The following is a 17731-nucleotide window of genomic DNA, read 5'->3' on the forward strand; positions in this document are numbered from 1 at the left end:
TTAATTACAATACTCCTAATGTGCGAGAGCGAGCTGGTGAATCGCGAGCGTTCTAAGCAACACAATGCATATGATTTAAAGTGCTGGTATGCATTTGAACTTGCCCAACGAAAACATCTCAGTACCAAAGGCTTTGTTGTTTGCGCGCTGCCGCTGCACTGTGAGCCTGTGTGGGATGGGGATACGTCTACGGTCCGCACTCGCACTAATTATGAGCAGGAACGGAAAGTGTCTAATGTGCTCTGGGGAGGTAATTGACATTGATTTATGTTGCAGACGGCTGTGGAGGGGTTCTATCATAGCAGGCAGCCAGCAATCACAACTCTGTATCATTAGGCCGGGGTGTGTTGTGTGTTTATGTGTGTGCTTGTGTGCGTGAATGTTGTGGGGCTTTTTGACAGTGGTCCAGTATGGAAATGTCACACATAATTAGAGAGCGCTGACAGAGACCCCCCACCCCTTTCCTCTCCCCCTACCCCACCTCGCTGCCACTGCTACCTTGCTGTCATTGCTTCTTACAGATGCAACACACACACACACACACAGAACAAGCAAAAACTAACTCATAAAGCAGCACATATTTACACTTAGCCATAAGCGCCCACCCACGCTCAAACAGCACAAATCTAAGTGAATTTTCTTTCACGAGCTGGCCCTGTATGTGGAACCAAATGTTTAATTTGCATCCCCACCGAAAAGAAAAACAAGTGACATAAACGATGGAGGGTGGAGATGGAGATGGAGATGAAGGCTAACGACTAGAGAACAGAGAGAGAAGAAGAAGAAGAAGAAGAAGAAGAAGAAGAAGAAGAAGAAGAAGAAGAAGAAGGAGAAGAGGATGCATTTTCTCTCCATTTCAACATTTTTCCCCAAATGAGAGAAAAGAGGACCTGGACAATTAACCACAGAACAGAGAGCATGCTGGGTAATTAGCAGGAAGTCAAAGCTCGCTTTCCCCTCGAGCGAACAAACACACATGCTTTTACATGTCCCCCCACCAGCTCCTCTAAAACACACATACACACAAAAACATGCACAGAGTTGATTTTTTTTTTTTTTTCAGCTCTCACTAACATGTGGTCGCTCAGGATGGCGGTCTGAGAATCGGCATCAGATGTCAGATGTAGAGAACAATTAACAGGGGTCTACTCGTTATGGGGGAGGGGGGTGTCTGAAAAACAGTCAGAACTGAGAATGAAACGAAATGCTCTCGGGGAGGGGAGCATGGTCAAGGACAGCACTGTGAGAATTGTTTCCTGCTATAATTAGAGGAAAAGAAAACAAATGGTAGATGGATACGGTACAATGGCTATTTGTTGCGTTGCTTTGATACGAGGCGTTGAAAATCTAACATTTTCATACTGTAAACAAATCTGTTAGAATAGACTTACACGCAGGTCTTTAAACTCCTGTGTCATCTGAACTGGCTATTCTTGCTTTGTTTTGGTGTAGAGCACTTTAGATAATACTCCATTAGGACAAAGGTATTTGGCCACATCTATCAGACCAACAGGAACTGTAAGAACTTGGTTCCCTTTTGGCAGCTATAACAGCTCTTTTTGGAAGGCTTTCCACAAGTGTTTTGAGGGAATTTGTGCTCCATTATTGATTCCTGCTGCCAAAACTCCCAGAAAGTAATCACTGGGTGCACATTTACAACTGATTACCTTTTGGAGTCAACCCTATTCAAGATGACCTCCATGGATAATCAACCTTAGTCAATCCAAAAATGTTTATAACTCAATTTGATGTGGTAGTCTGAGTCATTTACAGTAAATACCTTTCTGTAATTCTGGAATACTGCTTGAAATTAAGCATATTGTTATGTTTTAAGATTTGACTACTACTGAATATAAAATGATCTTAGCTTAAAACTCTTTCATGAAAGGTGGCAGGTGGTATGCATTCCTGCTGTAGGGCATTTCTAAGATCAGTTCAATTTCTGAAAAGTGACCATACTGGAGAAAAGGGGCCTAGCTCAAACCCTGATTAAAAACTGAATTCAACAATTAACAGATGTGATCAAAGCTTTTGTCCATATATTGCAAACTTTCTCTGTTCTTTTTCTGTCTCAGGGATTTGCAAAGTGCAATTAAAAAAGGACAACAACTCTTTTTAGATAAGAGAGGTGATTGCCTGTGTTTAACATATTCTTTATCTGGTTGCCTGTTCCCATCCCTGATGTTTGTTCTCTGACTGTTTGGTACAAATACGTAGCATTATGCCCCTAATGGTTTGAATTTTAAAATTCACCTTGCAGTGTTTGGATGAGTCACGGCACAAAATGGCTAATAGAAACAAAACAAAACAAACAAAAAAACAACAACCCCAAAACAAACACAAAACACAGTGTTAAGATATAACATAAAATATGGAAATATTGTTAATGTAAATATTATATTCATTGATATGTTAATTTTTAACTTACTCCTGATCATTTTAAACAGATTTTTTTCCTTCATTTGGAAAAATTTCCCCAGATGAGAAGCAAATAGAACCACTAAAATCCCACTGGTGGACCAGTTGGTGCTGATATCAAACTACAAGATTCTCTGCTTGACAAAAATGCCTCTCACAAAACATTTCTAGCTGTTATTGTTTGTTAAATCCTCTGTCAAATATACACAGATGCTCAAAAACAGAGTTTTTAAAAACCTCAATAGTAGGAAATGGTTGTAAATATATATATTTTTTTCTCCCGAAAGATGTGATTTGCATGATGATCAAAGGTGCAAATACAGGTTCTGTTTCACAAAATATCAGAGTTAAAAAATCTTTAATTTGTGTTTAAAAAGATTTATTGCTTTTTACACTGAGAAGAAGGTCTGCTTCTCTTAAAAACAAAACACAAAAAGTTTTCTTTTTATTTGTGTGTATTTTAGCAAGTAGTGAGATCTGAACTAAATATTTTCAAACACCTTGAATTGTAAATTCTGTTTTTCTTTTATTTTGTAACACTAATGACTGGGATTGTTTTTATAACTTGATATTTTTCCAATTATTTGGAAGGTAAAAGAAGCCTAGACTTGACTCTGATTTTCATTTGAACACTTTGATTTACCAGCTGGACTCGGTTTTGGAGTAGACAAATGATCACAGCAGCCTTTATTTTAGCAACAAAATTCATAGACTATCAAAACCCACAAAAATAATAATGAAAAGAAAATAGAACTGGGTTTATTTCTTATGCAGCACTTTGTGACTGTAGATAGTGCCCTTTTAGAAAATGAATGAACATTCATATTTGTGTGTTTATTTAATCCTGGCAATGAATTGCTGACACATGAAAAAGTGCAGCAGTAGCTCTGCAAAAATAATAATAATAAAAAAAAATGGTTGAATAATATTTTCAAAGCAGCCGCTAAGTGAATGCAAGGTCACATCATTAATAAACTTTGCATAACATTAAGGAGTAATGATTGCACATTAGAGGAGCGGCTGCGGAGCTGAAAATGAATCTTTTCTCCGTCCTTCCCACAGGTTGCAGCTTCTATCTGTCCCCACAGTAATGCATTTGAAAGTAACCCACCCTCCCTAACCCCATCCTCCGCTGTTCTTTCCAGATAAATTGAGATGCTGCAGCCTTCTCGGGAAGCTTATTTCTCCCTCAGAGTTGTGGCCCACAGTGGAGTGGGTGAGGGGGGCGGGCGGTATGTGCGTGTGCGTGTGCACAGGGGAATGTCCTGCGATCAGAGAGAGAGAGATTGAACCTGGCATCGGCTAGGCTAAAGGCTCCAAGGGACCAATTGGAAATCAGGTGCTTTCACACAAAATGCCGCAACATATGTATACACATGTGCACTCATCCTGACACAGAGAAATACATGCTTTCACTCTTTTTCTTGCTTCCACACCCACCCACACACACATACACACACTCAGTGGCAGCAGCAGCCATCTATAGTCATTTATCTCACACCGGTAAATGTATCCATGTTCCACGGACCCCAATCTCCCTCCTCTCCCTTTCTATCTTCTCTCTCACACGCACACACTCCCCAAAACAATCTCCTTCAATCACCACTTCTCTCAATTTCTTTGCCTCTCTCTCCGTCTTTATCTCTCCCTCCTCTACCGTAAACCACTTCTTTCCACCCCCCCTCATATATTTCTCCGCTGTCTCACCACTCCCTCCATCATCAGTTTCTACCTTTCTCCTTCTCTGCCAGTCATCCAAGCCCCAGAGTGTTCTTAGGTGATCAATCTTCATCCTCTCAGCGCTGTCAGAGTGCCGGGTCAAGCCGCACACACACATTCACTACAACGAGTGGACATCAAATGCCAAGATTTACATATGATCACAACGGGGAGCGGTCACAGTCGCCGAGAGCACACATGCTTGGATGTAATCACAGAGTAAACACAAATGTACTCAATCACACGCTCGCTCCCTCTCGTGAACAGGTTGCTCATCGTCTCCTTTAGCTGATTGGTTAAAATGAGATGGAGGGCCGCGCTCTGCCAGCACAGGGGTGGGGTGACTTTTTGGCTCTGCCTGGCTGGCCTCGGCCCAATCTCAAGCTTCAGCAGCTCCAGACGTCCCACCCAGCCTCCGCCGCGGCCAAGGACCACATAGGATGAAAGGGGGGATGGGGGTGGCTCAATCTGGGCCCGAGGGTGGAGCTGAAAAATTTTCGGTGCCACTCTGGGCTCCATTCACATCGACAGGCTCTGAGCCATGCCCTACCCCACCACCTGAGCATGGCCAAATATTGGCACTGCAGGGGAGGTGGGCTTAACGATGTGAGTGTGTGACGCTTCATTTAAAGCTGCAAAAAAGGCAATTACAAATGTAGGGGCCGAAAATTGCTAATTAAACTGAAGTGTCATGATTATAGGGATGTCCCAGACAAAATTTGTTTGTACTAATCCAAGTCATTTAAAAAGAACGATGAGCCAATACCGAGTCTCAGTCAAATACTTGTATTAATTTGCTTGTATTTTTACAGTACAGATTTGCAGATTACATACCAAAAGTACATTAAAGTTATTAAAATCAATGTCATTATGTGTGTAACATCTCAGTGGCTCTACATTGCAGTAAAGAAAACATGTGATCATGTTGTTCCTCAAATTGTTTTTTATTGACCAAGGATGTATATGTTTCCAATTGCATTTGTCTGTTCAGAAGATTACTTAAAAAGTAATAAACGGATGTTCATAAAAATCTTCAGGAAATGTTGAGATTGTCTCAAAGAATAAATTTTGGTGGTGATTAGGATCACAATCCGGCTCCTACAATTTTTTAATGACACTAAAGCCTAGGTGGAGATTTGCACTCTCGGAGAGCTACAAATAACAAAAAACTATATGGCAGGTAATGGCAAACTTTTTATACAGCTCAGGTAGCACCGCGTAAACAGCTCTAGCTGACACAAAAAACATTTTTTCCACTGGTGTGATGGGTCGTTCATCCAGAGCCATCAGTTCAGTCACTGTTTTATAATTTGTTTTGCTGTGAAAACTTGTCTCCTCTCTTTAGAGTTTCCTCTAAAGTGTCCTGCTTAGCTGTGCCAGCTTTAAGAATTAGCTGGGTGAACTAAAGGTGAACTAGATGTACTCAGCTGAGTGTTGGGATTTTAAATGTAAAAAAATAAATGGTGGCATTGAATGTAGCTGTGTCGCTACCGCCACAAAAAAATACCCCAATTGCAACGACTGAGCTGCTCTCATTTTGTACAGACTTATTTGCATGGTACACACAAGAAGAACAGCCATATTATGTTCACGGCTGATGTAAAACCATAGGCAGTAGGTCAATAACAAAGATCAGGAGCAGAGTGTGGCAGCTACTCCAATACCGATTGATGAAAAATGTCTTGATTGGTACTCCGATCCAATACTTGCAACAGGACATACCTAATTATCAATCTTATGGTTAGACAAGGTCACAGTACCTCAGAAAAACTTTGCTTAGAGTCATAATGTCTCAGAATGTTATGAAAACATGTTTGCCTATGTGCAAAATTGTGTTAACACTGTCCAGTTACTGCTGTAGAGATACTGTAATTAAGATATATAAATATTGCTGTTGCTTCTCTCGGAGAGATAAACTGTGAAATTGTATTATGATGGTTTGTTTCACCAAACATCACTTCATCATTCGTGACAGCAAATATGACAAAACCTTCCCACTAGCTATTTACACATTCCCCATGGCAACACAGGTCAAGGTACAGTAGTGCAAGAATCCCTTTTTTTTGAGGTGTTGGTAACACCGTGCCTCTTGCCCATCAAGCATAACAACACAATGCTTGGGCACAGGTTGAGAATAGAGCTGATATCAGTGTGGCTGAATTAAACATGGCCCAGCCTCATAAATACTGCACAGGGCCAGCACTCTGGGGAGCTTATCTGGATCCATCAGAGCTGGAAGCTCCAGCGCCCAGCAGGAAAAACACAACTACAGCTCGCAGTGTAAATGTTCAGAGATTGTCCGTGCGCGTGCTAGCAGAGATGTAAGCAGAAGGCCCTCTCACTGCATGCCTCATGAATAGTAATACCCTGCATGAATGCTCTGTTTGCCTGGTAAGTGTTCTTTGTGTACTGGCAAAAGCACACGTGTAGCGTGTGTGAAATGGTTTGTATTTCCTGCCAGCTCACTCCAGGTAGCATGCATAATGGCTTTGATACGTGTAGCTTTTTGTGTCAGGCTTTGTGATGAGGCAGGGAGTGCATCCGAGTGACACACTCAGGGTAATTCTCTTTTGTAACTTGGCGGTTTGTATGTTGGAGCTCGCTCAGTGAGTAAAATGAGTAAATATTAATTTACGAAATGTTTTTTTGAAAAGATGCTGGTCTTCCCAGAGGCAAATTAGCTGCACTCTTCAACTGAAAACTGATGCCTGCAGCTTTTTAGTCGAAAACTTTAACCCTGCTTTAGATTGACCTAGATCACTACTAATACATAAGTCTGAAAGTTTTAATTACACAAGTAATAGAAAAAAAGATAAATTCTCCTGAAATACGTCCATTGTAAGAGAGACAGTTGGTTATAAAACGAGTTTAAATAAAGTTGTGTAGACTGACCAAGAATCCAAATGATCTTTCTCACAGCAGCATTTATGGCCACTGAAAGTTCATTCTGATGCTTTATAAGTTGATTTGCTCCTGAAGGCAAAATAATTTCTGTGGTGTGTTTGCAAATTGTCTGATTTTTTTGTGGAGATATTACTAGAGCTTGTTGTTTGTGGAGTAAAGCTATGTGATGTGTTTGCCATTTTATGGATTTGAACTTAAGCTGATACAAGGTCTAATTGTGTGACTGTTCCCACAGTCAAAAGTTATTGTGAACTGGAGAGGACTTCCAAGTTTAAAAAAGGATGTTTTCATCTCAGTTTTGGTAAAAGCTTCAGAGAGCGCTTGCAAAGGGACTTTATTTGGGCAGGCTGTTAGTTTGTCAGTCTGGTGAGAATTTATCTCTGTTTCTCTAAACGGAACTATTTATAACAGGTACAAGACTAATCATTCATAGTACTGAAGTATCACTTGAAGGCATTTTTCAACCACTGTGCACAATGTTTGGCCTAGTAAATGTGCAAATAAGTTTCAGGGCTTTGTATACAACAGGTCTATTTCTTTTGATAAAATTTATAACATCTCTCTAAATTCACTCTTCATGATTGAAGCCACTGATGTGCTTCCTGTAAGCGACTCCAGATATCTGCATCAGTTGACTATGAGTGCAGAAAAAATAGGAAATAGAGAGATAAATAAAAGAGAAGACGACATGGTTCTCCTGACCTGGTCTCTAGTGGGACGTTGCTGTTGAGCACCCAGCTGTCCTGTAACTGCACCGACTCTGGAGTGGTGGGCCCATCTCCAGTGCCTGGAGCCGGGGCATGGATGGGGTTGCGCCCCCCTCTCAGGGTGTTCCTGTTCAGGCTGTTGGCAGACTGATGGGACAAGTTGTGGTGGTTGTGTGGAGGGGGCAGCGGAGGCTGTAGTGTGGACTGACTGTGATGGTTTGCAGGCCCTGAAAGAGAGAGAAGGGAGAGGGAGTAAAAAATAATGGAGTTACACGTTTTTGTTCACATTCTAAAAGGAAACAAAGATTTAATTCCACAAGTCCTACATTTCATAATGTAACTGAAATGTTCAGCAAATTGGTGTTTGATTCTCAGCAAACGATCAGTAACTTTATTTTGAGGAAAATTCAAGTTGTACAGACGCATGAAAACTTAATTATCATTATCTTCTGTCACATCACATTTCCTATATTTCCTTCATCTCCCCTCTTTGCCACTTCCTTTCCACTCTTGTCCCCCTTCCCCTTCTTTTGTATTCCGTTTTCTTTGTCACATCTAAGTGAAAGTGTGTGTGCACGTGTCCGTGTGTGTGTGTGTGTGTGAGCAATATTAGAGCACTCAGCACCGCATGCATCCTCATCTCTTGCTCTCAGACTTGAGGGAACATGTCAGCCAGAATCCAATAGCAGCCCCTCCAACAATGAGCTAATGGACTGTTGAGTGAGAGAGCTGAAAAACAAACCGGCATGACTCAGACGAGAACACCCATTCACACATCACCTTTCTCCCTTTCTCTCTCCGAAGCAGTGGGGGGGCGGAAGGTTTGAGCCCATCTTCATTGTGTGGGAGTGTGTGTGTCCCGGGTGTGTGTGGTTTGCTCAAGCAAAATCAATAAACCACATACTATACGGTAAAAGAAAGCCTAACACAATTGCATCACTTCTTTAGCATGCTTTTTGTTTAAATGTGGTCAAAAAATGGTTAAGTTCAAGACCTAGCATCCTATTTAATGCCAAGGTTTTAAACTATGATTATCTCATGATGACAAATGACAGCTATAGCTGTTTTGGGTAAACTGTGGAAATGTCACTGAGCAAAATCTTAAAAGATATTGCAAAATCTCATGCAATCTATTTGTGCTCAGAGAATGTGTTCTGAATGCCCCTTAGCTACTACCACATCAAATTTTAGCTCAACACGAGCAAAGCTGACAGAGTTATAGCCATTTTTTATTTGCTACGTCTTATTTTTGTGGCAACCATCTTGACTCCAAAAGTTAATTAATTGAAGATGTACATTTAATAAACACTTTCAGAAAGTTTCATTAAAATCCACTCGGCGTTTTGCTAACAACACACGTATATGCAAACATCTTACAAGGAGTTTTAAATTGATTCAGCTCTGCACCAGTTTGTCACGGTTTCTCCTTTTGCTCATGCTCCACTTTTCTCCCAAACTTCAGGAAATTTGGTCACTTAGAGTTTACACAGTCTTGCTATCTGTCTGCAAACAGACAGACAAATAAATGAGGCTGAAAACAGCAACAACAACTCTGTCTTGGTACTGTTTCAGTTCAGGAACAAAAAAAAAAAAAGAAATACTCGAAGTGTCACGACAAAATGTCCAACCGCGTCTTTACTCCACAGCTGTCTGGATATAAATTTATTTGTGCAAAACCTGCAGTCATTGATGTTACATTTGGCTTTCAGTTCTAGCTCTGCAACACAGTTCGTTTTGTCTTTCAGCAACTCTACACATTGCACTTTTATCATTTTTTTTCTTTTTCTCACACTTCTAAGCATAGAATAAATCATACTGATTGTTTGTTTGCACATTGCCTTCCTTGTACTGATCAAAGATTCGAGCGAGAGCACATATGCACGAGTACGTGTTGGGGTGAAAACAACAAAGCAACTGCTTCGTCAACCTGCGTGATCACACTTGCCCTCCTCCTTTTGTCATCTTCTCTGGAACCAGACGAGAAAAGAAACATTGTGTGAGAGGAGGAGAGATGTGTGGATGTTTTGTGCGCTCTCCCGAACGCGTCTTCTTTCACATTATGAGGTTTCTAAGAGGCATAAATGACTGCGACTTTGTGCACATTTGCAATAGAGGAACGAAACTGCCGCTTCACAAGCCAACTTTTCCCCTCGTTTTCCTGTCTCCTAGATGGATATTTAGAACAGAAAGGCTCCCTTGCAACTGCAGCTGTAATGGAAACCAGTTTACAACGTGACCCAATTCCTCTGCCGTACCACTGGGACGCAGGTGTCATCAACACGGCTGTGAAGAACAGATGCTTGTGAAAGAGGAGAAGAGGGGAAGAGCAAGAGGAAGACGAGAGAAAGACGGGGCCAGACCTCTACACACGAGAGTCCCAAAACATCTGTTTGAACATGCAAGGATCCCCCCGGGAGAAAGTGATACACACACATTACACACACACACACAAATGCATGCGCTCGCATCATACGTGCAGTTACACACCTGCAGGAAAAAGGCCCAACTCTTGCATCATACATGCAGGGAGCGAAGTGACATATGATGTAAATGTCACCCTGTGTTGTGCCCTCTTCCTCCTAACTATAAAGCATCATTTCTCCTGGAAAATTGTCCCCACCCCTGCTTTTACCTCGCTTTTATTTGCATTTTGTTTGTGTCCTTTACTGAGATCGGAAGCCTTCTGAGATAAACCTAGTTTGTTAGAAGCCTTTCAAGAAATAAATTTGACTTGACTTCTCCTCCAGGGCAATGCCTCTATAAATGTGAAATACAGCAGCTTCTACAATATCCTATCTCCATAAATACATTTATTTAGCAACAATACACACAACAAAAAGCCTTGTAAAAAGAAGAAGCTTGTACTATCATCTGCAGGCATAGACTCAGTCTGAGTGATGCTGAAGAATAAAAGCATGCAGCCTGTCACACACACACACAGTCTCCCATAATTAAGACTCTACGAAAACACGGATGGCTTTGGTTGACTTCTACCCTAAAAAATGAACTTTTCTTTTCAGTTTCAAATTCACATGAATAATATATTACATACACTGCATGAAAAATTAATGCATATTTTTTTTTGTCCTAGTCTTCAATGAACTTTGGTGGCTTAAAATCTCCTCAATTACTTTTTTCAATTTTGTGCGTGTTCATTTGTAGGTGCCCTTTGCTGATGACTTTCCAGCCACGATGTTGCCGTGCAAGGACAGGGACTTGATCTACCACATCTTCTAAAACAGACCTCATATTATGTATCATCAAACAGACTGGATATTGTCAAAGGAATGTAAATTTAAAAAAAAGGTCTGATCGGCAATGCTCTGTGCCTTTTTTTCCCCTGCACAAACGGTCCTTTATTGCACGGTCACACAGTAGAATGAAGTGGTTATGGGTATCAACATATAAGCGTTAAAGAATCTCTGTTAGTATCCAACCACTATTCTTTTGTTTCTGTTATGATTTTTGATTTTCTGCTCCTGCTGCAGTCTCAGAAAAACCCATACAAAAAAACCCCAAAAACTCATACCATGCTGCTCCACGGGCTGTTGAGTACTAAGATGTTTAATAGTAGTAAACTGAATGATATAGATGCAAAAATCAGTGAAAAAAAAATCACACACACTCTGGCTTGATTTAGGTTAAATGAAAAAAAAGAAATTGTCTCTCTTTGGAGTGCTATAGCTCAGTCTTACTGCACAGCAGAAACATCAGTCAAAGTTGAAATGGATCACAGGATGTTGGACTTTTTAAACATTTTTTTACACAATTGCTGGTTAAGTGTTAGGATTTTTAGAGATTTTACTACATAATGTTCAACAAAGGGCAATAATGACCTTAATTTTTGAGCTGTCTAAACGTTACAAAATCTTTGCGAACAAACTCCTCTTATTCCCACAAACCTTACGCTTCTTATACAGTTTATATATCAAAATGAAGACATTTTTCTGCTCTTTCATCCAATGTCTCTCACTGCTAAAGGATTTACAGCAATCTCACAAATTCCCAACGAGCGCAGAGTGTGCACATCCAAACTCTAATTGACTTCCCAAATTTTTCTTCAAAACTGGAGGTGAAGGGTCAGACACAGGTGTGTAGTTACCATGGTTACCTTCATGCGCCACTGGCAGCAGCTTTAACATTTCGTTTGATCTTCTCATATCTTAAACATCAAAACGTAGGAATGTTGTTCAGCTTACATTATTACTAAAGTAAATACCAAAATATTATTAGGCTAGAAACAAGTTGCTAAAAATGCTTAGTAGAAGCTAAAATCTAACAAAAAAAAAAAAGAAACAACAACAACAAAAAAATGCCTCTCTGTGGACAAGCTGCAAAATATTTATGACAAATTGGTTTCCCGCAACAGCACAAGAAATTGATGTCAGAGAAATTTATTCTTATGTAGACTTTAAATCCATAAAACAAACCCCGAAACTTGCTAGAGGAAACACAAATATGTTGAGAAGTGCTACTGCCCGAGGAGCGAGGCCTGTGTCCAAGGCACTTTTTTTCATACAGTACATGTCGACAGGCCCCGAATAAAAATGCAGCTTGTTTTGGCCACGGAAATACAAATCCGACAAAGCTCGGAAGCAGATGCGGAGCGCAGTATGAGGACAAGTAAATAGGTCCAACAAATTAAGATACGGGCTCTGTCAGATGAATTGACGGAGTGATAGAGTTCAAGCCGCGGGCAGCCTAATAGGAACACCAGGAACCCAGTTTGATAAAAGACCAAATATGCAGCTTGGAAATAGAGCAATTAGTGAGCAGCCAAGCAGATCCCGTTTTATTCTAGTTTATCTTTTCCTCCTTTCTTTCTTCTCTCCAGTGTCAGTAAACACCGATCATGAAAAAGATTTTCTCAGCAGCTCTCTATTTTGTTGTCACCTTTTATGTGGGGAAGCAGAAGAGCCCTTCCGACTGCTGCTGAAGCCTGACCCACTTTATTCTGCCCAAGGTCTCCTGTGACTAGAGAAGAGGGGACCGTAGCTGTAAGCTGGTGGGTTTTGGCTTGGGCTAATCCCTGGAAGTCTATTATGCTCGCCAATTCAACGGAGCCTCTCTCAGCAGAGGAGCATTAGCCTGTCTGCTAACCTGCCTCCCTGTAAAACACACTTCATGCACACATCCCACACACACACACACACACACACACACACACACACGTGAGGCAGGGGCTTGCCACACCATATTAATCTCACAGTGTGTGCATGTGTGTGTGTGGCCAGCTGGCAGCAGGAACCAACCAAGGCAGTTTGTTTTGCAGCCCTGGATGAGCAAACTGTTTATTGACATTTTCTGTGGTTAACAGAGTAAAGTCACAGGGCAGGGTGTGTGTGTGTGTGTGGCACAAAAATGCCCATTCAGCAGTGAAAAAGGGGATCATTGCAGGGTTCTGCTCCCCGGTCCTGCTCATTGCCCCCACCACCCAACACCCCACCCCTCTCACTTTCCTTCTTCTCCATATTTTCATTTTTCATCTTTTATTTGTAAAAAAAGAACCCAAAACAGCAGCACCTGTCTTCACTGTTTTCTGTGCACATTCACCTCTCGCTATTTGCTATGCACCCCATGTTTTAAAGGAGGTGTATTCCCAAGTGCTCCCTCTTCCTATGTCCTCTGTCTCAGAATGACACACGCTCCTCATTTGTCATTCTTCTCAGAGCTCGTAGGGTTTGAGCACAGAAGGAGAGCTTGAGGTGAAAATCCAGAACTGCTTACTTGCTGACAAAGGGGCTTAAATTCTTATGTTTTTTTTCTTTTTAACAGGCAAATGAGCTCATAGTAACATACAGGCACAAAAAGAAGTTAAAGACATACATTTACAAATACAGATGCACGTACACATACACGCACATGCACACACACACACCGCCTCTGCCTTGGCTAGTCATCTCTGTCTAATTAGGAGGCAGTAATCCGCTAGAGAAGAGTCATCAAATTCAGCCAAAAACAAACACTCCATGAGCAGAAATGCATGCGTGCATTTCACCCACGCCCACACACAAACACACATGCAGATCCACACGTGCACAAATCAGCCCACCGTTACGCAAATGTCACCCTTACATAAGCACCATTAGGAAGAATACCATTAGCGGGGATGGAGCGAATGGGTTTTTGTTTTGCCTTTGTTTTCTGCAGATTTGTTTCAACAAAGCCATTAAACATTCATTGCTTCTGCAGTGACTTGAGGTGGCTTCCCCTCTAAAGTGGCAGCCGATAGCTAGCCACTTTAGAGGAGGCTTGAGTTAAAAATAGCCCAGCGTTCCCCATGCATAATGAATGGACAGAGACTGCGCTAACGCTAGCTCTTTCCAGGAGCGATCTGCTACGCTTTGTTTAGCCGTCGCAGCTCCCCTCCCCTGCCCTCCCGCCCGACCACCACCCTGCCGGCGTTCTGACGGAAGCATTCCCAGACAGGTGCTACTAGCCAGATGGTATTCCCACATAAACATTTGCAGATCAATTCCCTGCCAATCCCCAGCAACAGCGTCTCTTTCCCATTTACTTGACATGCTTTACTGGGAGCACAAGTCACGCCGATCCACCTGTTAACTTAGGTAATGGTGGACTACTTTAGAAGAACGCAAACTCTGAAAACACACACAAACACACACATACAAACAGCATGTAACTTCCTGAGGATTATCTCGCCGTGGTCAGTTTCTGCCTGGCTTGGTAAGGCTTATTTCCTGCCCAGCATCCAGCTCTCTACATGACAACTGCAAACACACACATGTAGATAGGCGTGCACTTTCACAGCACATGCAGAAGCTGTTGATGTTTCTAGGTGGGCTCATTTAAAAAAAATGTTTTCCTCCTAGCTCACAGCCATTCCTATGCCTTTTTACATGCCAGGGTATGCTTACGCAGTGCCAGGCTGCCACTTTAAACTCATTTAAGTCGATTTTAATGGATGCCCAAAGCCAAGGACTCTCTCTGCACCCATTAGATCTGCAGTCCTTTCTGGAAAACATAGCAATTTGCAATTTTATCTCAGTGTCTTTCCCTCTTTCCATTCAAGCCTCTTTCTTTCACCCTCTAAGCTTTCATCAGTTTACCCCTTTTTTCTTCTTCTCTGCCTCTTTGACTTCTTCTATCTCCTTTTCAGTCGCGTTCTTCTGTTTTTACCGAGGTGCTTTTGGATGCTCTCATCTCTCTCTTGCTCCCGTTTTTGATTTTTTTTTTCATGCTAGATGTCTCATTAAACACCTTCAAAAGTCAAAGTTTGACTTTCTCAATCTCTGCTCCCATTTGCCTCGTTGCGGCTCTTTCTCCTGCCTCTCTGTAAGTCTTTTTTTTCCCTTTCCCCCCCTGTCTTCGTTGCTCTTGCACGCCGTCTGCACGTACACACTCGGCAGAGACTGAAAGAAGCCCCCGGAACAGAAAAGTGTGGGCGTATGCGAACAGGAATGAGAGGAAGAGAGACCGGGCCTGCAAGCCTCGCTCTCCCTTCTTTGCCAGCGTCTGCCATTAGGGTGTCAGTGGCAGAGTGAATTTATTTGCTGTGCGGTTACTGGGCTAATGATTGATGTTGCCCCAGCAAACAGTAAACCAATTAGAAGGCTGATGTAACGTCATTTTAAAAGCCTCCTAATCACGTTGCTCTTGAACCTGGGACCCGGGCCTTCCCTAATGAAGATTTATACTGGATCAAAGGAGAGCCTAACGCCATTAACAATAGATTGTATTCCACCAAAAATCACATTAGGACTTCTCTGCCCACCCCTCTCCCTCCCATCAGGCCGCTGCTAAATATATCTGCTGATTACAAGTGCAGATGCGCCGAGGAGCGAGGAAACAGAGGAAGAGCGGGAATGAAAAGAAGAAGGGAGCCGAAAGTTGGCCCGCAACTGTTGAGGAGAAACACATAGACTGATGAACGAACTCATCACCGCGGATGTTTGCGTGTGTGTTTGCGAGGAAGAAAAATAGTCGCAAGCCGCCGATATGAGCTCACAGGGCCCGAAACAACCAACAAGACAAAGTCTGGTGATGAAAGTAAAAGCTTGGAGCTAGAACTAGTTTGTCTTTGCAACACCGATCCTCCTGCTGGCACCAAAAATTCATCATTCCCTTACCTTTCACTTTCTGCTGGATTATTAATGTCATATGCAAAATAAGTACAAGCACAGCAGCTCACTGTCATCTGCATGCGGCAGAGAGTAGAGGTTGCCTTTACTTGCATCATTGTTTTTTGGTGATGTAGCTTAAAAAGGTGGCAGGGTGACATTTGAGATGTAATCCATTAAAAAGTCAACTTCTGTCTGTTTAATTGTTGAGCCCCATAAAAGGTCAAGTCAAGTTATAGTGAATGTTTCTTTTTTTCAGTTTTTGATTATACCCATTCAAACCTTGAAAAATATGTATTTTTTGCAATTTTATACAATATTACAAGGTCTCTGTTTTAGAGTATGTGCTGTGAATGACTCTCAGTTATTGCCAAACTAAATTTTAGCAAAATATCTGTAAAATTGACTGAAATACAGACATTCTTATGTTTTCAAAGGTCGGCTGGCTTTGGTACCAATTTTAAATTAATCAGTTGTAGATGTATACCCAATGATTACTTCATGAACGTTTTCTTAAAATCCATCCAGTGCCTCATGAGATATTTTGCTAACAGACAGAGACATGCACAAACACAGACATGGGCAGACACTCCTTTCAGCAGCTGGTGACAAATGGGATCAGATCAGAACAAGATGTGATGTCTATTTAAAGTCAAAACTTTCTTGGCATTTCACTTCAAACCAGATCAGGAAATGGACACATGATGAGGTAATGCAGTGAGATGGGAAACAGATCAGATATTAATGCAAACACAAAATATATGGATATATATATATAAATATATATATATATATAAAGTTGGCTGAAATGGAGCACTCGCTTCTTACCCGTAGAGGAGGGCTGAGCTCGGAGCAAGTATGAGTCATCTCGGTGGGGCTCCAGGTGAGAGTGGGTGGAGTTTTTCTCCAGCAGGGGCACCTGGCATTCCCTGATGGGTGGAGATGGACCGGAGGAGGGGTGGTGGGGGGCTGACGAGGAGGAAGGGAGGGAAGGTGGGAGCAGGGTGGAGGAGGAGGTTGGAGGGAGTGGGCGACCTGGAGGATGGAAGGGACAGGAAGAGAAAAGGGACAGAAAGGGATGTTAGACAAAAACAGATGACTGACAGTGGCAGAGGTCTGCTCAAAGAGGCTTAATGAAACATGAAAACCACTGATGTGTGAAAAGTCAGAATTTCTTAAAAGGCCAGTTCACCTAGGATACAGAAAAACAAGTTTTTACTCATAACTATTGTATCTCATCAAGTTATATATAGATAGATAAACATCTTAGCAGAGGTGAGTAAAAATGAGCATTTCTACTGAAAATCTGATACATTAAATATATGCTTTCTCTCAAAACCTAAAGTTGTGAGCATTCACTTACAGCCAACTTAACCCTCAAAACAGAGAGAGAGACAAAGAGAGGTAGAGAAGCTCTTATAACTTTGGGTCAATTTGACCTGAAGGCCACAGGAGGGTCAAATCATACTTGAGCTGAGCTGCAGGCTGAACCCAACAGAACCATCCAGAAAACCCGTTCTTTCAGATGCGGTAAGAGTAAAATGGAGCAGACTGGATGCAGATCCAAAACGTTTCTGCGGAATCAATTCTTCTAAATGCATTATCAGGTGACAGACATTTAATCTTTCATTTTTCACTCAGATGCAGTTAGAAGAGACTGATTCGATCACAGCTTTCACAAGTTTTTTCATGATTTCTTTTATAAAATCTATTTACTTTTTCTTTTAGCTCTTCATGTAAAAATGTGTGATAACTGCCGCTGAATCCACACAAATAAAAGAAATGTTTCTTGTCGAACGGCAGCCAAAATTTGAAGACAAAACAAATTCCAAACTACTTTCTGTTATATACGTACATTAAAGAGTCATATGCCTACAACTATAGCCTGATCATTAGCTACTT

The 17731-nt window shown here is 41.6% G+C and overlaps 1 protein-coding gene across 9 annotated transcripts in view; it reads right to left on the minus strand.

Annotated features, from left to right (window-relative positions):
- Window positions 1-17731, minus strand: part of tenm2 (teneurin transmembrane protein 2) — a 253742-nt gene that overhangs the window by 56399 nt on the left and 179612 nt on the right. For 6 of the 9 annotated variants that reach the window (XM_037977338.1, XM_017419733.3, XM_037977339.1 and 3 more), the window contains 2 exons: window positions 16658-16864; window positions 7744-7975 (listed from right to left, as the gene is read on the minus strand). In XM_037977338.1, coding sequence (XP_037833266.1) covers window positions 7744-7975; window positions 16658-16864 — 439 coding nt within the window. The remainder of the gene's footprint in view (window positions 1-7743; window positions 7976-16657; window positions 16865-17731) is intronic. The other 3 variants (XM_037977341.1, XM_017419741.3, XM_017419740.3) reach the window with 1 other exon arrangement.

This window comes from Kryptolebias marmoratus, linkage group LG9, assembly GCF_001649575.2.
Source record: "Kryptolebias marmoratus isolate JLee-2015 linkage group LG9, ASM164957v2, whole genome shotgun sequence".
In the NCBI taxonomy this organism is placed as follows: Eukaryota; Metazoa; Chordata; class Actinopteri; order Cyprinodontiformes; family Rivulidae; genus Kryptolebias; species Kryptolebias marmoratus.